Source organism: Silene latifolia, chromosome 6 (genome assembly GCF_048544455.1).
Source record: "Silene latifolia isolate original U9 population chromosome 6, ASM4854445v1, whole genome shotgun sequence".
NCBI classification, from domain to species: Eukaryota; Viridiplantae; Streptophyta; class Magnoliopsida; order Caryophyllales; family Caryophyllaceae; genus Silene; species Silene latifolia.
The window spans coordinates 10,374,261-10,395,740 of record NC_133531.1 but is presented as its reverse complement, the minus strand read 5'-3'; the positions used below and the strand labels follow the sequence as shown (position 1 = coordinate 10,395,740).

The following is a 21,480-nucleotide window of genomic DNA, read 5'->3' as shown; positions in this document are numbered from 1 at the left end:
CTTACACCACACTATATGAGATTATGATGATTGATTTTATGTTGGTAAGAAGTCAAATTCTTTTTGTAAAATATTGTTGATTTGCAAAGAGTAAATTTAAGTGAAACAATTATCGAAATTTGTTGTTTTCTAATATAAGAATGATGATGTATATAGAGCTTTTAGTAAATAATATGATTTTGGGTGCAAAATCACAAACACTACGTGTATGCTTTATTCTATGTCAATTTATTAGAAAGAGAAAATAATAAAGAAGATTATTTGTTCTTTTAAACGACATGAGAGTACGAGCTCTATATTTAATTAGAACAATGATGCTAATGAGTTATAAGAGAACATGTTTTGACTATTGTGAGAAGTCTAATATGTATAATTATAGTTGCTTCAATGTAGCTTATGTACATTTTGTTTGTGTATTCACTACCAAAGTTATCATTCACATTTGGTGAAGTGTCTAAGGTGCAATATTAAGAATTGCATTATGTTGCTAGAAAGATATTGGATCGACCAAAAGGTAATGACGATCGACAAGGTGAGATCTATGGTGAGTACTATACATTTCCACCTTTAATGGTGATCATGTTTTAAGTCTATTAAGAAGACTATTATAACCTTGTCTATTGTGTAAGCATATTATATTGCTCTTAATCTTGCTGGGTAAGATGCAGGGTGATTATGAAGCTATTATTAGCTACTACTTAATTGTGGGGGCATGGAGTTTTGCCTAATGTTTATATGTAGCATAATGCTAATATCAACTTAATAATGTGTATAATGACTTGCAGATTTACACATTTTATGCAGATTTGAGATTTGAGAAAGTTGATTGAGAATAATATGCTCACAAATTATTATCTTTGTGAAATTTGAGTGGAGCATACTTAAGCTAATGGACTAAGAAAGAACGGAGTCCTAGAATAGTCGAGGGAAATGGGGCAAAAGCCTATTAGTTGAGGAATTTGTGGTGGATACCGGAACTTGCTATGCAAGGGTGTTCTAACGAAGCCATAGATAACTCATACTTGTGTACACATCCCATTCCTATGACATGTACACTATTTTGGAAGGTTGAGCATATAGCTCTTAATGGTCTTATAGCCCAAAATTGGGTGGTCCTTGTGAGACAGACTTGATGAGATCACCGTAATGATGGAGGTTGAGATATTTCTCTTAATGAATCTATATCCCTTTATTTGGGTGGTCCTATTGAGAAGGACTTGATGGATTCACCGCAATGTTGAAAGGTTGAGCCTTAGAGCTTTTAATGAATCTATATCCCTTTATTTGGGTGGTCTTATTGTGAAGGACCTGATGGATTCACCGCTATGTTGAGAGATTGAGCCTTAGAGCTCTTAATGATTCTATAGCTCATGCGTGATTGGTTTATATGGAGATAGACTTGTTGGAATCACCTACGTGAGTGTGAAGGATTGGCCTCCTTCTATGAGAGACTAGGCTATCTCTCTAGAGCACTCGTGAGAATCCCAAGGTTCATTTGGCTATAAATTTGTTGAATTGTATCGCGGAACTCGTTTGGAACTTAAGGTGAGATATGTGTTTGGAATTTACCCCGGAGTCTAGGAGTTCAAGATTCGTTCACTCTCTAGGTGATGAAAGAATTATTCCATTTCACTATGTGTTAATTCAAATCGAAAGATATTAATGCTTAAGTATCAATCCTTATTAATATGCTCAGGATTTTGTCTATCATTTGCATTAGTGGGGGATTGTTGGAAGTAATGCAAAGGCTAGTAATGTTGTCTAAATACATTACATCATAGAGAAGCCTTCCATTTTCCTCGTAAGAGAATCTCTACACTTTCTCCACTACTTGCATGATTATAGCCACTAACTCCATGTTTAGGCCACTAACTTTGTGGTTATGGTGTTAATTAACCACTATAAATAGAGAAGTGTAGTCATTTGAGAAATATACATCTTCCATATATCTCTACTACTTCTCTATGATAATTTTGAGCATACCATATGAGTTCCAACTCCTAATGGTTGAGTACACAACTTTTAGGAGTGTTGTGTGACCTTGGGGGACGATGCCTATATCGATTTGTACCGTAGTCGGGGCGATTTCGTTTCTCATTCAATGGCCTCCATACCGCGACACAACAACAAATATTCTCTAATTATATCTTCGCCCCTATAGTGATACTATATTTCCAACACTTACAATTATAAGGTTCAAAATGTATGGTTGATATTGAGCTATATACGGGTATACTACCAACTACAACCGAAAAATAAAAAAAATAAAAAAGAGAAAAAAGAACGTCGGTACTCATCCATTTATAATGATATGGTCGGTTTCATAATACGGTAAAAAGAACAAATGAGTAGAAAATTAACACGCAACATTATATTCATGTATATAGTGAATGAATTACCTGATTTCTGGATGATTTTGGTTAAGTCAAGGGTTGCGAAGAGATGGAAATCAGGCTCAAAATAGTCGAGGAACCGGTTCTTGAAAATGGGATCAGCTTTTCCATGTACATCCCATTCGTGTGCCCAAAAGGCCTCGGTTGCTTTAGTGTGGCGTGTTTTCAAGCGATCACCAAAAGTATGAATGTCAGGCCAATGGTAGTACATTTTTCCTTAAGGTCCTCCGACAAAAGATTTATGTCGAACACTTGAGAGGACCGAGGGGGTTTAAGATTTAGGTAATTTCTTCTCAATAGTGTTGTCAATTGGGAGTAACATAACAACATTGGGTTCACGTTGGGTTATGTTAGTTGGTATGAACTTATCAGCTTCACCAAGGGTTATTGTGGATGATGATGATGTGATTAGAACGTAAATTAAGAAGATGATCATTATGGGATACGAGTATTTCATTTTATGTTATTGCTAGTACGTGGTTCTGTTCTCTCTAGCTAGATATATATAGTAGAAGGTTAGTAAGCTAGTCAGTTTTTTTGCTCCTTTAAAAACGCTTCATGCAAATTGAGTGACTCCTACTCTAACAAATTAACAAATTGAGAATTGATACGAGTATTTTATTTTCTTCTGAAGAGAGTATTAATGGATCTAGCATACTAATTATCGCTGCTCTTGTATTTGTGGATAACAGTGGATACAATAGAAATTATGTTATTCACCTCCTCTAGAGTGTTGGATAATGCTGATTTTATGTTTGACGTACAGAGATGAGAGATCTAATAAGTCATGTCTGTACTCTTTTGATGAAACAAAAACCTTCCGTTTTCTGAAGGAGTTTGTATGCGTACCTGACGTGCCAATATGAGTATCTAATTCATGTCATGGCATCATTTGCTTTTATTTATGTTTGGAGGGAGAGGTCTTGTTGTGTAACCCAGCAATTCAAGAGGTATTGTTGCTGCATTATTATTATTATTATTACTTCCTCTCATTTACTATTTTCTTCCCTGTTTTCTAAAATGGATTATTCAGGTTTTCTTCTCCTTTCCTTTTTGGAAATTTTTTTATCAATATTTTACTCATACCTCTCTCCAATCACCAAACCCCACCATATTCTTTATTAATATTTAATTCTAATTATTCTTACCTCTTTCCAATAACCAAACCCCACTCATCTCCTTTATTAATATTTAATTCTAATTATTCATATGTCTCTTCAACCATCAAACCCACACATATCTTTGTCAATATAATACTCCCTCCCTTAGTCTTTGTGCCCATTTCAAAGGGGAAGAAAAGAGTGGATGAGAGGGATTATTATTATTATTATTATTATTATTATTTTATTAATATATTTATTATTAGACATATTATTAGACATATTATTATATTATATTATATTATATTATATTATATTATATTATTATTATAATTATAATATTATTATATTATACTTATCATATTTATTTTTTAGTTATTATTATTATTAATATATTATTAATAATGAATAATATTATTATAATATTTATTATTATTATTATTATTATTGGTATTGGTATTATTGTCATTATTATTTTTTTAATTTTTTTTAATTATTTCACTTCAGTTTAGCTCCATTAAGTTCAGTTCACTTGAGTTTAGTTCCGACAATTTCAGTACAAAAGAACAGGGCCTAAGAGCCATTTCATAAGATAATAATGTATCAAAGAATCTCATTTGTGACCAACACTATCCGTCACTTTGGAGTGACGGATACCATTTTACCTCACAAAGTACCCACTTTTTCTCTCTCTGCAACACTGTTCATGTGGTCCCCTTTCTCCACTAACCCATTTTGTTACCATTTTATCTCACAAAATATCCGCCACAAATGGTAACCCGTCACAAGGGAGACCAATTGATAATGTATTCAAATTGGAGTGAGTCACCAAAACTACGAATGTCATTGGGGCAATGTTTGTATGTGTCTTTCTTAATGTCCTCCGACAAAAGATTTATGTCGAACACTTGAGAGGATGAAGGGGGTTTGGGTTTCGTTTTATCGATCGCCTAGAGGATGGTGAAGGTTTCAGGTAATAATTTCTTCTGAGTAGCTATATAGTGCGACATGTCGTTTTAGCGTAGTTCTACAATACCGTTTGGCCAAATAAGGGCCATTCGGTAAGTTAATAGTGTATTGTCGACATTGGGATGAATAGTGTTGTCAATTGGGAGAAACGTAACATTGGGTTGGGTTATGTTGTTAGTTCGTATGAACTTATCAACATTGGGGGTTTTAGCTCGAGCTCAAGAAAGGATTATTGTGGATGATGTGATTAGAACGTAAATGAAGATGATGATCATTATGAGATACGAGTATTTCGTTTTACTAGTATTAGTGTCCGGCCGCCCTGTCTACTCAGCCTTCTTTCTCTTTAAATTAATTTAAAAAAATATGTAAGGCTAACCCAACTACCCTTGTACTACCCTACAAGTCCTACTCGGCCTTCTTTTTTTTTTCTTTTTTTTTTTTCGTTTTATTCTTAATACGATAATAAAACTTATAAAATATAAAATGCCTTATAAAATATAAAACATATCTTTAAAATGTCTTATAAAAGCTCTTATAAAATACCGGATATTAATACTTTCACTATCCATGGCCTATTGGTCATTGATCATTCAAACACTAAAGTCCCCGCGACTCAACAATTTGATGTCACACTTCTTTCCGACATTAAAGAGAGAATGCTTGAAGTTTGGCCAATCATCAAAGACTACGACCGAGACGTCAAGAAAAGATATTCCTAACAACATAAAAGCCACCTAGCACTTTTGGGCCAAGGAATGGATAAAACATGGCTAGGTTGACCCTTTATTTAAAATCCAATTTCACGAGTATTATCGATACATACTCAGTCTCTTTAGAGGCCTCGATCTCACCAACTTTCTAATCAATCAAGCGGGTAATTCTCATTTTTAGTTAGATTGTTTATTTACTTTACTTATGCATCATCTCTTATGTCATTTTAATCAATCTAAAGTGTAATTTTCATTTTTACTTAAATATATTATTCATTTTACATATTCATCTTTATGTTATTTCTTGCATCGTTATTAATTGTTTTTTTTCATTTGTAGGAAAACTCTACATACATTGTTTATTTCCTCCGTTAAATGAATTAATTATCACATTATGTAGTAAATATTCTAAATAATCACCACTTTCATTTTTTTTCCAGTTAAAATTGTTTTACCATGTAGACAAGCCCAATTTTGTAATTTGCTTTCTTGTTTGTGGATTTTCTCCATAATTCTATGATGCGAAAGCGATGAAAAATGCGGTTTTCCATTGCGAAATTGCTAGGCTACAACTCCAACAAGAAATGGAGTACTTTTCACAAAATGCCTTGAATAATGCGAAAAATCATATTCTGTATGTATTTTTTAAGACTATGCGTTGTTACATAATACGAGTAATAATCTTACTTAAAATTCGTATCCAAAGTTGTAACGAAACCCTTTTTGGTATACGTTTTATGTATTCAAAGGCCGCATCACGGTTAACTCCTTGCCCCGAAACCAAAACTTTTACATTGTTTTTTAAATATAAATAAAATTGTAAGGTCATACGTTTCATATATGTTATGTATATATTGTCATAATATATTTATATTTACCATTATTTACTAATATTTTGTCATGATGTATTAGTATTTTCATATATTATTATTATTTTATTTTTTTTGCAAGAAATTTTCCTCGATTTTATTTTTCCACAATAGGGGAATAAAAGAGAATTGCCTTACAAACTATCCACTAAAGAGTACAGAATGAGGGACATCCATTAACTCCAATACAACTAAGAACTATTAAGGCTCGCTACTATATCACGATGAATATTCGTATGATATTTGGCTAACATTCGAACTGCCACTATGTATTTGATCTGCTGGACAATGGGATCAGGTTCCACTGTTCTGCTGGAGAATATACGTGAATTCCGCTCCATCCATATGCTATAAATGGTAGCTGCAAAAGAACATTGAAACTAATGCTTCATCCAAGGAGATATGTATCTTCGATGGAGATTCCTGTCCATCTCAGTATGAAGATCCCCAACTTTGTTCCCCAAACCCATTCATCTCTTAAGTGATAGCCAAATGCTTTCAGAAAAAGGACAAGATATGAACAGGTGTTCATGGGTCTCTTGCGCATTCTTACACAAAAAACACCTATTAACCATGATCATATCTCGAGCTGATAAATTGTCCAAAGTAGCCAATTTTTTTTCCAATGCAATGCTAGCTATAACCCTTTGCTTAGGAAGAATAAAACTACTCTTGAGTGCTCTTGCCCAGTCCTGGCATGGATAGTGAATTCGCAGGAGATTATAAGCCTTCTCCATTGAATAAAGTCTATTAGTGACAACTATTAATAGGAGCTTTAGCTTCAGATATCCCCTCCTGCCAGATTAATGCAGTGGTCTCTAGCAGCTAAGATGCCTCCGAAAGACTCAGAAAATCTTTCTTTAGCAACAACAGTCCAGATACTTTCAGACTGAAGGCAATAGTGTTGGATCCAATTTGCCCAGAGACTCGAATTAGGTCTATCAAGCAACCAGATCCACTTAAGTAATGAATGGCTCCTTGCACTTTAGTCTCCAAAACTATCCTTAGTGAGTCTTGTGGTATCCATAGGAATTCCCAAGTATCTGAAGGAAAAAAATCCTTCGGTATAACCTGTGTTGCTCAGAATAGCAGCCTTAACATTGTCATGTGTCCCTCCAAAATAAATATTAGTTTTTTCTTTATTTGCTATCAATCCTGACCAAGCACCAAATTTATTTAGAACCTCAGTGACGGCTTGAACTGATGGTACATCTCCTCTTGTGAATATCATCAGATCATCTGCAAAGATGAGATGAGTGAGTTGCATCTTAGAGCACTTAGGATGATAGGAAACCTGAGGCTTGCTACTTATTGCCCTTAGTTGTCTAGAAAGAATTTCCATACTGAGGACAAAAAGGTAGGGCGAGAGAGGATCTCCCTGCCTTATCCCACTCTTGCCTTTGAAGAAACCTTTTATAGAGCCATTAATCTTCAAGGAGAGGGTCATTCTCGGGTCAAACCGATCGGATTATTTCGGGTCCAGGTCATTTTTGGGTCAATGTTTGTATCTCAACTGGTAAGTAAGGGTGTCACCATCTCAAACCTTTGTTTCTATGCAAAATATGAATCAAAATTATGTGAATTAAATAATCATATGACAATATACAATGCTAAAAAAGAGTTTCAAGTAAGTTTTGTAATCATTCAAGAAAAGAAATGAAAGCTCTAACACTACCATTTGCAAATTGTAATTTAAGTGTAGTTTATTTTTTGAATATTTTTAAAGTAGGGTTCAAAACCAAATTAACTCACGCTTTAAAGTTCATTTTAACTTAATTTCTCCCATTAGGTTGTATCATCAATTCATCCTCCTCTGTTTATGCATTATTGTAATCTGTAATTTTTTTATTTGTAGAATATATTTTGTGTTGAACCGGACCATAAATTGGGTCACAAGATTCGCCCATACCCGGCCACATATACATTGGGCTTCATACAAGCTTGGCCACCGGCTTTATTGGGCATATCAAAAGCCCAAGCCCGATAAAAAAAGCGGTTTGGGACGGGTTTCTCCTTCATGTCTGGGCCACTTGATCATGTCTAAAGCCAATAAATTTGGGCTTTTAAGACAAACCGTGGGAACAAGCCCACTAAACAACTAGCCTTATATTTCATTCCCATAAGACCCAGTTCAAACGTGATCTATTACATTATTTGGGGCAATCAAATTTAAGTAAACTTGAGGCCATGCTATTTTGTAGTGAGATTTTTATTGCGAATCGAGGTTCGCCAATACCAAAACAGGTTCCATAAAAAAAAAAAAAACAGGTTCCAAAAAATTTAATACGGTTGTACGGAAGTGTGAATACTTTGTGTTGGGCCTCTGTTGCATCTGTATTCACAACCCATAATAGTACGATATTGTCCGCGATATTGTCCGCTTTGGGCCAAGCCCTCACGGATTTACTCTTGGGCTCCTTCCCAAAAGGCCTCGTACTATTATATTTTTGTAGACACTTATAAAGATCTTCCATCTTTTTATTCTACCGATGTGGGGATATGGGTTTGCACCCTAACAATCCTCCCCTCAAACCATGGACCATCATCTTTGACTCGAGACTTGACCTCTATGGAGAACTCCTCACTTTACAACCCCAACTTTTTAGACACCCACATCACCAAGTCTTGATAACCTCCCCTTAAACGACAGACCAAGTGTCTCACGGAGCTTGTGCTACACTTGCGTACCAAACTCTTCTGCATCCAATATATACCCTGGATTGGGGTCCGAATCCACTACCTCAGCGTGCCACACCGGACCGTCTTCAGACTTACCATGAACCGCTTTTGTTGCCTCTATTAAGCCTCAACCCACCTCGCCGGGTCGCTGTCGATCTTCTGTTGGACGGCCCTGTCTCAACGCCGCGAGACCATGTCGCTTCTCGCGAACATATTAGCTCTCCCTCGAGCTATAAGAGTTCCACACCTTATAGTGTACTTAAAAGTCTTGGCCTGATGAATCTCTGTGCACTACTACAAAACTCGTTATGGACATCAGTTGATGGACATCTGAATATTTAGAAAACTGATGTACAAATTATATACATCGGTCGTTTGCAAAAAACCGATGTATTTATAATTATATGTACATCAGTTGCGTTAGAAAACATATGTCCATTATTTATGATTTTAATGGACATGGGACATTAAAACCCATGTCTATATAATAGTCAAACCTCTGTCTTGTTACAGTGTGGGCATTTAGTTAAACCAAAACATGTCTCTCTGGTATGTCCAAACATATTGCAGTGGTCACAATGTTTATCACTGACAGACCCAGATGCTGCATTTTTATTATTCTGAAAAACCTTTTTCTGATCAGGCTGCCTGAAACTGGCATTAGCACTAGAATCTGTTAAGGTGGACATAGTCTCAGTGATCTGTTATTGCCTTTCTATCTTCTGCAATAAGGCTAAGACCTTGTTGATAGAGGGCAATGGGTCTAAAGATATGATCTGTGTACGTACCCCATCATAACTGCTGTTCAAATTCATGAAAAATTGCATGATCTTGGCATTATTCTCCCTATCAATCATCTTCTTGACCAAAGCACATGAGCACAAATCAATTTTGCCACATGAGCATGTAGGTAATGGATCAAGAGAATCCAGGGTCTCCCATAAATTCTTCATCTTACTATAATACTCAACAAGTGAAAGATTTGCTTGTGCAACATCTCCTAAATCTTTAGTTAACTGGTAAACTTCTAAAGCATTAGATTGTCCAAATCTCTCAACCAACTCAGACCAAATATCTCTTGATGTACTCACATACTTAAAATTCTCCCTAATTTTCGTATCCAATGAATTGATATCCACCTCATGACCATAAAATCACACCTCTTCCACTGTCTATGACGTTTGTCAGTAGAGGGAGGCATGGGACAAGTAGCATCTAACAGACCATCCTTGTTCTTAACTGCTAAAGATATAAGAACCTCACGTTTCCAAGCCATGAAACCATGACCTTCAAAAAGAAAGGAAGATAAAGTAGCATTTGGTTGATCAGAAGAAGACAAATATAATGGATCATTATAATAGTCAAAATTGGTTTCACAAGAAGTTATCTCAGACATGATGATAACAGATGAGAAAAAATAATGATATCAAGAACTGTAGTTATGAAAGAACTGTAAAGTAAGTGCGGAAGCGTTTTTATGAAGATATACCTCTATTTCTTGATATATTCAAGCAAGAAACAGACCCAGAAATCCAAGAATCATAAGACTAGAAACTGATATCATATTGAATCAGGTAAATCAGGTGACTGTGAACATGATGATCAAAGGAAGCTGTAAGATTGCTGATGAAGATATGAAATGAAGGATGAAGATACGGAGAAGAAAAGATGAATATATGAATATAGATTGTATGTATATGAATATAGAACAATTGCAGTATAATGTTTGTATATTACAGTTGAATAAGAAACTTTGTATATTTGTTATTGATTCGTTACAATAATTGAGTTTGTTTGATATTTATAACAAACTCTTAACCGATCTTCACTTCCCGAACTAACTGTGGTTAGTTAATCATAACATAATATCTATAACTAACTCCTATATTCCAATAGATAGGCATGGTCCGGTTGACCTGTTGTTTAAAACCAAATTTTTATCGATACACACTCGCTCTCCTCACAACCCTCGATCTCACCGACATCCTAATCAATCAAGCAGGTAAATTTTTTCTCAATTTTAGTCAGGTTAATTACTGTATTTACTTTACTGTGCACCTCTTATGTCATTTCTTGTTTCTTGCATACTAGTTCATGGGTAATTTATTTTAATTATGTTTAGGGAAGCCAGTAGTCAGTCAGTACCCAAAAACTGAAACAAAAGTCACAAAATTGTCCACTCGGAATTCTCTTATTTGTAATCATCTTTCTATTTGAAGCTTGTAATTTTAATTATGTTTCGCGGACTCTTTTGTAAGTCGAACCTCTAGATGAATTATTGGGTTTTGATGATGTTAATTCTTTCAAAAAGAATGTTCTTTATTTTGTAGGAAAACCGGACACACCACAACTGGTAAGAGATGCACTACAAGCACATCAACGGACGATTCCATTATTGTTATTGTTATGTGATTCAACGTGAACGATATGAAAAAAGGATTATTTGAAAAGAGAACATTTATGCGTCATTTGTTAACGTTTCTCAAAAAAGTTTAAGATTATGGTTACAGTCTAATTATGTTAATAGCATGTTTAAAGCTAATACAATCCTTTGTCGATTCGTGCTGCTCTAGTAGGCAGTGACTTCTACTTGATCAAAGGGTCCTAAACTAAACTCACATTAACTTAAGAACTAAGAATTACAAATGAAGAGGTTTCACAGTTGATATATATCATAAGAGCTTTCAACTTGATCGAGAGTCCTTAACTAAATTAACAATCCCTTAAGAATTCAAATAAAGAGGATTCATGATCGAAATGAAGGGTCTTGTGAGGAACACTACACAGGATGGACCCCTTTGGGATTTCATAGTGCCTTACAATTAACAAAAGGTCGCCATTCTCGAGGCATACAAGGTAATATCTCGCCTTGCACCTGTTTCTCAAATCCTTCAAGGCCTCACTCCCTTGTTCCTCAAAGGCACGCTTGAGCCGATAAACAAGATTCTCTTTACGAATATTAAACACCATCTTAGACCTCCGCCCCCTGTCACTTAAGACATCGAAAGCCATGATCCCACTTTCATCAAACATGGCATAGAACAGGCTTCGACGCGTATCGTACACCACCTGGTTGTATGCTAGACCTGGGAAGTGGACATAATCCTCTTGGAGCCCCGTCCAACAATTCGGATCAAAGTGATGGGCCAGCCCATCAAACTCAGTATCATGTGTAAACTCATTTGTGAAAATATCATTTGAATGCCTTGATCAAGTTGAAGTTTGAGACCAGCGAACACCTTTTCTGCTAACTTCACGCAAAACATATCGACTAGTGTCTTCTTGTTTAGAAGCTACTTCGACTTGATCATTAATTTGCTTGCCATCTTCACCATGTTTACTTTCATGGTGAAGCGACATGAGACGCTTCAATGAGACTAGGCTCTCCACATAACCCCTTGAACACCAGAGTGACCCCTTGCGTCCAGTGAACTTAAGTTTTTTGGTGGCAAGGTTGTAATGAAACACTTCTATAGTGTTTCCTTTCTCTACATTAACAAATAACTCATTGTCGTTTATCCAAAACTTTGAGGGCTGCATAAGCTCACGATCCGGAAATTTTATAACAATCGCCTTGCTCCAAATCCAATCTTTGAGTACCCATACATCAATAAACCCATGAGTGAAATAATAACTTTTCGGGAGACAGATAAGACAAGCTTGCCATCTGGTCGAGGATAAGAGCTCGTGATCATGGAGATGAGGGTCTTCACATTTTGGCATCGGAAACTCCTTCAATACCTCCTCTGTCATGTCGAATGATAGCAAGCCTAGCTTCTTTTTTTCCATGCCGTGTTGTTTATTAAACAACCAATTGTATATTCTTCCATTGGCATTTGAAGCGCCATCCCCCTCTATTCCGTGAGTGCAACGAAGAGATATACTAGTATATAGTTTTCGCCAATGTCCATGGCGCAAAGAGTACAGGTTCACCCTGCAAAGATAGTTATCTGTATTTGGGAAATCAATTGCGACAACCTTGTAGTCGTTTTGAATGGGGTCAAAGCCAAGTGCTTTTTTTCCATTATTTGGGCATGGTGGCAGCAACACGACCTCTTGAATTGACGGGTTATACAAGAAGATCTCAGACTTCCGAAATAAATGAATGCAGATAATGCCATGACACGAGTTAGACACCCCTATTTTCTCGTTAGGTACACACTCAAATTTCTTCAAAAATCGGAAGGATTTTGCTTGAGTGAAAGAGTACAAACACGGGTTATCAGATTTCACAAGATTGTCAAACATATAATCAGCATTGTCCAACACTTTAGACGATGAGGTACATCGAATAAGATAATTCTTCATGGCAAAACAATGGTTATTCCTAATGAGACACAACCATGATTTGCACACAATTGTGAAGCGTATCAACAATTTTACAGGAAGGTAACACAAAATCTCCGAAACCAACTCTTCTGGGATATTAACAAGGCAGCCGCTTTCATCACCCATATCAATTCTCTTGAATCAATCAAGGATTTAAATAGTCTTCAGACAAGGTATTAGCTCAATTAAACATTGACCAATAGTTCTACGGGAAATATTAACGAATATTCCCTCCGTCCCAACTCGCAATCATTTGTTTACCTTTGAATAAAATACTCATTCACAAATAATAAAAAAGGTAAACAACCGGCCGAGACAAAGAGATTAAGTAAAGCGACTAGGGCGCCCTTCTCTTCTCAATTAAATAAACACCCAAATCTCTCTTTTCAAATTGAATTGATCCCCCAATTTCTGGATTCAATTGAATTGACCCAAATTTGTGAAATTAATAACGCAAACAAAAAAACATAGATAAACATACGAGATAACTAAAACATAATAACAGAGATGAAATTCAAAGCAAATTGGTGAGTTTAGGGATGACGAACCTTGCTGACAAATGGTAATGGTAGCTAGTGAGATCCGCGATTATTGAAACTTGAAAATTTGGGCGAAATTTGGGTAAGAATAAGACGAGTATAAAGTCGTGTGGTCGTAAATTAACCCTTTAAATCTTTAATACAGTCGGTAGAAATTCTAACATTGGAACTTGGAAGGTTTAGAGTCTTAAGACCTGCCAAAACGACCCGACTCGATTGATCCGACTCAAAGGGCTTACCTGAGATTCGAAATTGACCTGGACTACAATTCCTATATGTGACCCAAAAACCGAATTTACCCGACCTGGCCCAAACATGACCCCAAGCTTGGAAGTCACCTGACCCGAAATGAATCGACAAAACATAATTCTAATTAAACACAAAAAAATAGCCTTGAATAATTAGAGTTGATCATAGGTCGGAGCTTACGGGCTTGGGTCGGGCCAGGAAAACAAAAATCGTACCAAGTACGATGAACTGCGTATAAATTATTTTACAAAAATAGAATAAAGACAACCATTGACACATTATAATGCTTAATCATGTCTAGTAGATATGACTTATGTTACGTAAAGATCGCTTTTAAATCACAATAAATATATAAAGCATGAATTTGTAAGGAATTATATATAAAATTAACGCTAACTAAACAAAATTTATAAGGAAAAATATTCCTTAATTTGGGCCAAACGCCTAGTTCAAATCCGGTGCAGGTTAGATAATTCTGGTGTCTTGGAGTACACCTAAACCTGGCAAACGGGCCAATTAAGATAGGTGCAGCCTGCAGGTTAGATAATTCTGGTCGGTTCAAGTTTGGATTTGCAAGAGTTAAGATCGGAATGAGCTAGGTTCGATAACTTCAGTATACCAAAACGCCACTCTTCTAACATTTTTGATTTTATTGAAGTTACTAGTAAAAAATGAGTTACCGTCTGGTACAAAGTAAAGTAGTGGTGGTCATTAGTGAATATTTGGAGTTACGAGATGGCTGTATAAGAGGACAAGGAAAACATTTTTTTTTTTTTTTTTTTTTTGACAATCGGGTTAACGAGACCTACATATTAATAGCACGCTTAGCTATCCTATGAGCGGCTTTATTACAAATTCTAGGAACATAAGCAAAAGAAATACAATGAAAGTTTGCCGCTAGATCGGTTATATCGTCAATAGTGTTCCTTGTCCAATGTTTGAGTTGAGAGAACCGTAGGACTTGGGCAAGAACCTGTAGACAATCAGAGAAAATGTTAATATGGAGGATGTTGCGCGAGAGCGCCCACTTTAAGGCTTCCCTAATTGCCAAAGCTTCCGCTTGTTCAGCATTCTCCGCCATTCCTTTGATACAGAATTCAGAAACAATATCATTATCAAAAAGGATGCATCCGCCAAACCCAGCAGCAAACTCCTTAGACCACGCCGCATCCACATAAATATGAGACCGAGAGCAACTCACAGAACTCTGAATCAGAGGAAAGGGTACTCCATTCCTAAGGTCAGTCAAGTCCTCCTCCATCGGTGTTTGTAAAGCTATGGACCCCGGTTTCCCATTGTGGACAGCGGGCCGCCCACGGGGGCGCTTGGTGAGGAGCGAAAACAAGCGTTTGCATTTTGTATGGAGTCGCCACCAATTTTTATGGAAAATTGGAACCGTTCGAATACCTCATGTCATGTCAAGACATAAAGTAGTGACATGAACACTAAGCAATCGTTACCCTTAGCATTCTATGTCTAGAATGACTCTCGTGGATGCCAATGAACACGGGTGCTCACGGAGATCTGGAGTAAGGGGTGAGGGTACGTATTAGGAAGCTCTTTTGATCGAACACCTAATCCCGCCCGCCTCGATAGCGGCCTCTACTAATGATTAGGGAAGTCATCTATACTTGATATATCGTCGATTGTATGCATGCAATGCAACATCCAAGTTTTAATCCTAACATGTGAGAATAAGACTAAGTCGGTGAACAATTAATTAGCATACAATTAATGTCGAAGTTGGAGTTAATATTGATTTACATGTGAAAACATACAAACAATAAAAGAAATACAATAACGATAAATTACAATAATGAAAATTACAATAATTACATTGGATTAGGCGATTTATGTCGAAAATACCTTTAAAACGGATAATTTGATAAAAAGAAATAAAAGAATAAAAGAACGAAATTAATTAAATAAACGAACAGAAATTAGCGATATTACGGATATTAGTTGATTAATACGTAGACTAAACAAACTAGGTCAAGGCGTAAAACGAAGTTTCGGGGACAAAATCATCCTGAACAGCGCAGCAGAGATCGCCCTGCTGGAAGAGGCGCGGCGATTCTTTGCGTCATTTCAAGGGTGAGTTCTGGCTGTGAAGCCGGAACTGCAAATCGTTAATGTCAATTGTTAATTTTAAGGATTGATTGTGATATGTACTCGGATGAAAGTGATTAATAGGATTATTTACATGTGATTAAAGTCATAAAAACAGTAAAACATGGATAAGACGGAATTAAACGGATTATTTACGTGAATGAATGATATTAATGAGTCAAGCTATCTAAACAAATTAATTAGACTAAACATGATGAATTGATGACGAATTAACAATGAATATGATAATAAACAGATTAGAATGTATCAATGACGAATTCCAGAGACTCAATATGAATGAATTGAACCTCCAAAACCCGAGTTTGAATTTAATGACGAAAACCCGCAAATATTGATTATTTGGGATTTAAGTCGGATTAATGATGAATTAAATATGTTAATGATGATAAATAATATACATGTGAATTATTAATGATCATTATGTGAATGAATTAAAGAGAAACGAAGCAAAACAAATAAGAACAATAACGAAATTTACAGAGGACGAAGAAGAAGAAAAGAAGCAGGAACTGCGGCAGCCTCACGAAGAGGCGCAGCAGGGACTGCGCTCCTTCGAAGAGGCGCAGCAGTTGCTGCGTCCTTTCTCGATGGTTATCTACTGGAAATCCGTAAAAAAGGTTTCTTTAAAGCATGGTTTTAGAAATCGGTTTTAATGGTATTTTCGACATAAACCTTACAATGGATTATATAATAATTAAAATACAATAGATAAAAGAGAGATTACACCCTCAGACTTACATGTTGACGGAACGAGAAAGACTAAGAAAATCAACTAGTGATGCTCGACGCGAATGCAAAGAGAGTGCCCCCATAAGAGGAAAACGATCGATTAATTTAGATTGATTGAGTGTAGTTGGTCAAATTGGTCAGTCATGCAACGGAGAGGCTGGTACCCGGAAGGATCCGAGCTTACGTGGTCGAATGTTCAAGCACGTAGGCGCCAATTAGTAAGAACGAAGTCTAGAATGCAAAGGGAGAAGAGAAGGGCGGACACTCGCGTGAGAAATATGAGGAACGAAGGCTCCTATTTATACTAATCACGTGAAGGTTTAGGGTTTCGGAGACTCTTTGGAAGTGAATCTTGGAAAGATATGAAAAAGATACGTAAATCATGCGAGAGAAGGGCACTGGGAAGAGGCGCGCAGCAGCCACTGCGTCTCTTGGAAGAGGCGCAGACTGGCTGCGTCTATTCCCGTGAGGTTTCCTCCTGCTGAAGAAAGATTTCCGTGTTTGAGTTATGGTAGGACGGAAATAATCCGATCTTCCTTAATTTTTATTATGAATATTGCGGGATATTATTTGCCAAAAGATAAAATTTGTGAAATATGGAATAGAAATATCCGGAACATTCCGAACATTCCGACTCGGGATTTAACGATTATCGAAAAATGGAGACGGTTTTTGACCCGGACTCCGAATGTACTCTAATTATTGCCAAAACGACCGTATCGGGACGTAGATGACAACTAAGAGGTCGACATTAATATTTGAGCAATCACTTGACGATAATCTTACGAATCACACAAAATCGTTCCGCGAATCAAACATGCGGCCCAATCATCACCGGGTGGTTTGCGAGGGTGCGAAACGAGGTGTCTCTGAGCCCCCACTTTGACTGAGGCTTGGACAAGGCGAAAGTCAAAGTATAGCCATCAGGTCAATCGAAGATTACAACCTGACGACTATGGCGACGCGAGGCGGCTCAAGGGGTCTGAACCAAGGACCTGTCGTCGGGAACATTTTAAAGTCTGTCGACTATCGGGGAGGGTCGTTTAAAGTCCATTAGACTACGTAAGGAAGCTCGCCAGCCATAAGGAGAGACCATACCTGAGACTTAATCGAACTTCGCGGGGAAACAAGAAATGTTGAAAGGCAGCAGGACGTCGGTAGAAACTGCTGGGGAATCCGCTTGCGTCGGTCTCAAACGAACTCTGGCAAAACTTGAGGTTGAGTCTGCTTGCGTTGGTCTCAAACGAACTCTTATTGGGGAATATAGCGATAACTTTGGGGAATCTGCTTGTCTCTGTCCTCAAGCAAACTCTCGTTGGGTGATTAAATTGACGACTAGGAACATCTTGATCGTCATGGGAGAAATTTCGAGTGAGCAGTACTGCAAAATACTACTGCGCCGGATAAAAGGATATGAGCAGTACTGCAAAATACTACTGCGCCGGATAAAAGGATATGAGCAGTACTGCAAAATACTACTGCGCCGGATAAAAGGATATGAGCAGTACTGCAAAATACTACCGCGCCGGATAAAAGGAGTTGAGCAATACTGCAAAATACTGCTGCGCTGGATAAAATGCGGGCCGGAACGAAAGAAAATCATCGAAACGGACCAGAAGAATATAATATCGTCGAGGAAGAGGCGCACCAAAGATGGGCCCACGAATAACGAACTCATAACGAATTTTTGAAAATTCATGCGGAGGGAACACAGGGAAGAGGCGCAGCAAGAGCTGCGTCTCTTGGAAGAGGCGCAACACCTGCTGCGTCTTTTCCCCAATTTGGCTATCCTGCGTAAAAACGCGAAATTAGAAGGAATTGGTGTTCATTATTTCGAAACACAAATCTTGCAATTTCTCTCTCAAATCTTCACCATTTCCGTCAAGGTTTGATCCAAAAGCTTGCATTAAATATGACTAATCGAGGTATGTGTCTTAATCTTGCATTAATCATCTACATTTGTTGAATTTTGAGCCGAAACAATTAGGGTTTTCGACCCTTTTGATCGAAAATTTGGGGCTTTTCCCCCAAATGGATTTGCCATGCCAAATTGACGCTAGAAATGGATAGTAGGCAATGTTAGGAACATAATCATGTATTTACTTTGAATTTTCGTCGAGTTTTGAGCCCTTGAGTGAAATTTGAGACGGTTTTACAGCTAAACCGTAAATTGCTTCGAAAATAGCCTTAGGATTGCCCATTGGCGATGAAATTTGATATTTGGAATCCTTGAGTGATGGGTAATCTTCCTACCATCTCGGAAATTTGGTTTGTAACAACTTTTTCAGGACACCTTTTAGGGCATAATCGCCGTTATAGCGAAATGCTGCCGAATTTTCGACTTGAACTCGGAACTAAACTTGACTTGGACTTGACTTGACCCAATTTATCACATGAGTGATCGGGTTGGCGGGAATATGGCCAAAGATGGCCGGAAAGGGGCGTTTTTAGGGCTTTGAGGGCTCAAAAACTCCTTAATCAAAGGCTTGCCGTCACGTGACGCGGCCTGAATTCACTTTAACGTTGCAGGTGATGATGCTTCTACTTCTGGGAGGACTCCCATGGAGATAAACGCTACTGTCGTTGAGGAGGCTTTAGAGCAGGCCTTCACCGCTGCGATGATGGCTGTTGAGTTTCACGAGGAGGAGGCTGCCGAGGAGGAGGAGACTCCGAGACGAGCCAACGTAGGGCGAGGAGGTCGTCAGCTGAGGGGAGCTCCTGCGTGGGCCGAGACCTGGGAGAGTAGGCACCTGGTGTGGGCTGCAGAGGGTCACCTGTCCTACAGGACGGTGAAGAGTTTGGTAAATAGGAATTCACTACTCATTATCCATTTTCTTTTTGTCCAAATTTCTTTCATATCTCATTCAAAACTAAAGATAGCTTTGTTTCAAATCATAATAGGAGGCCGGGAACATCAGGTCGTTCTCGGGTTACACGACAGCGATGGAGCACTACGAGCGGCTGTCGGCGGAGGAGAGGGTCATGATCGAGCGCGGAGCGTTCGGTCCTCTGGTTCAGGTCTGGAGGGATATCGTGAAGAGGAAGTTGCGGGCTAACCTTAGCCTGGTCCGCGCCTTCTTGGATCGATTCTGGGATACGACTTCCACGTTTCACTTGCCTTTCGGTGAGGTGGGAGTCACTTTGGAGGACTACGGCATGATTTCTGGTCTGCCGTGTGGGACCGAGGAGATGGTGTGGCCGGAGACTGCCATGAGGGCGGATTCGGCTGAGGCGAGGAGGTTGATCGGTGGAACTTGTCGCCGAAGGTCATGCGATCTTGGGTTTGGTACCCAGTACCTACGTTCGAGACTACTTTGTGGGGAAGACCCCGGCGCCGTGACGATCGATGGGAGGGAGACGGCTCCTCCTCCTTGTACAAACCTGGTGAGCGGAGGGCTCGCTTTGTGGTCGTGGTGGTTTCTGTCTTCGATTTACCTCGGAGACAAGGGCGAGAGGTCGTCGACGAAGCTTCTTCCCTTTCTTTCGACTGAGTTCCCTAGGGCGCCGGGACTGGGTCATCATGGTTTTGCGGTCCTCATCCGCTTTATGAGGGCCATGGTTCGTCCGAGCGATGGAGAAGGGGACTTCTCCAGTCTTTGTCGGACCGGATCTTGTTGGAGGTATGAACCTTCCTTTTAATAGCAAATTCCTATCTTAATCGAATTACGGAGGATCGTCATTGATTATTCATTTCTGAGCACTGGTGTACTCCTACTTCCCGAGTCTTGCGCCGAAGAGGACGGAGCCACTGGAGAAGGCCTATCCCGTGGTGAGGGATTGGGTGATGTGCCGGACGAAGAGCAAGCGTTCTTCGCACAATGTCTACCGGCGGGACGTGAACGCCCTTCAGCTGAGCAGCGTGAGTATCCCATTCGTATTATTCATTTATATTCCTTTTCTTTTATCTTTGCTTGATCATAGGAATGATCTTTGCTTTATCTTGTCGCAGTGGGTGCCCAGACCTTGGGCAGAGTACGCTGGAGCGCCTCCTTTTGTCGCTGAGGTCCTTCGACCTAGGAGCCCGAGTCGGCTGCTTTTGTGGACGTCGATGGGTCCTGTATGGTACTTAGGCGAGCGTTTGGCTCGTCAGTGCTCTCGGGACGCGTTGACGGTTCCCGTGGATCCTCCTAGGACGATGTTCAGGGAGACTACTGAGGCTGAGAGGGAGGCGGACCTGGCTGGTGCCAGTGGCGACGACCTTCTTCTCGTTGGCGAGGACTACTCGGCGTTCCTTTACGGGAGGTTGGCGTACTGGCCAGTAGTGGTGAGTATCTTTTTACTTTTCCTTGATTTGAGAGTTGTGACGGAAGATCATCATTTAAATGGGGCTATTTGTTTTTTGCAGGAGGTCGAGGCGGCGGGCATCGAGCCCCCAGTGTACCCCGAGACTCTTGAGTACACCGACGCGACCGGGAGGACGACGATCTCCGAGCTGCGTGACTTTGACGTAGCGGTGACGGATGTTGGCCTAGACGACCGGCAAGATCATCGATTCGGAGGGTGAGCCTCCCGCTTATTTACCTTTCGTGTAAGAACACATTTGATTAAACTTGTTCAATTTGCTGAGAATTTCTTTGAAATGCAGGTCGCGCCGTCCCGGTTCGTGGCACTATGGAGGGTGGCCAACCGGCTGCGAGCTACTGCCATCGAGGCACTCGTCGGTGGTCGCGGTCGTCAGGTATGAACCTCATTTGACTTCTTTTGATTTTTGATTTCCAATTTTGTTTGACTTGATTGACATGAGCCAATTTGTTGCTGTTTACAGGCTGGCCGCGAGCTGG

The 21,480-nt window shown here is 38.8% G+C and overlaps 3 protein-coding genes across 3 annotated transcripts; all 3 read right to left on the bottom strand.

Moving 5' to 3' along the window:
* Positions 1-9,427: 9,427 nt before the first annotated feature.
* Positions 9,428-10,119, bottom strand: LOC141587505 (uncharacterized). Its single transcript, XM_074408987.1, has 2 exons — positions 9,884-10,119; positions 9,428-9,830 (listed from the first exon to the last, which is right to left on the bottom strand). The coding sequence occupies exons 1-2, from the start codon at positions 10,117-10,119 to the stop codon at positions 9,428-9,430; spliced, it is 639 nt and encodes a 212-aa protein (XP_074265088.1).
* Positions 10,120-11,325: 1,206 nt separating this feature from the next.
* Positions 11,326-13,702, bottom strand: LOC141586284 (F-box/kelch-repeat protein At3g23880-like). Its single transcript, XM_074407458.1, has 2 exons — positions 13,601-13,702; positions 11,326-13,187 (listed from the first exon to the last, which is right to left on the bottom strand). Exon 2 carries the CDS (start codon positions 13,176-13,178, stop codon positions 11,934-11,936), a length of 1,245 nt encoding a protein of 414 aa, XP_074263559.1. The 5' UTR covers positions 13,179-13,187; positions 13,601-13,702; the 3' UTR covers positions 11,326-11,933.
* A 943-nt stretch (positions 13,703-14,645) lies between these two features.
* LOC141587504 (uncharacterized) lies at positions 14,646-15,101 on the bottom strand. The gene has a single exon (XM_074408986.1). It carries the CDS (start codon positions 15,099-15,101, stop codon positions 14,646-14,648), a length of 456 nt encoding a protein of 151 aa, XP_074265087.1.
* Positions 15,102-21,480: the final 6,379 nt, after the last annotated feature.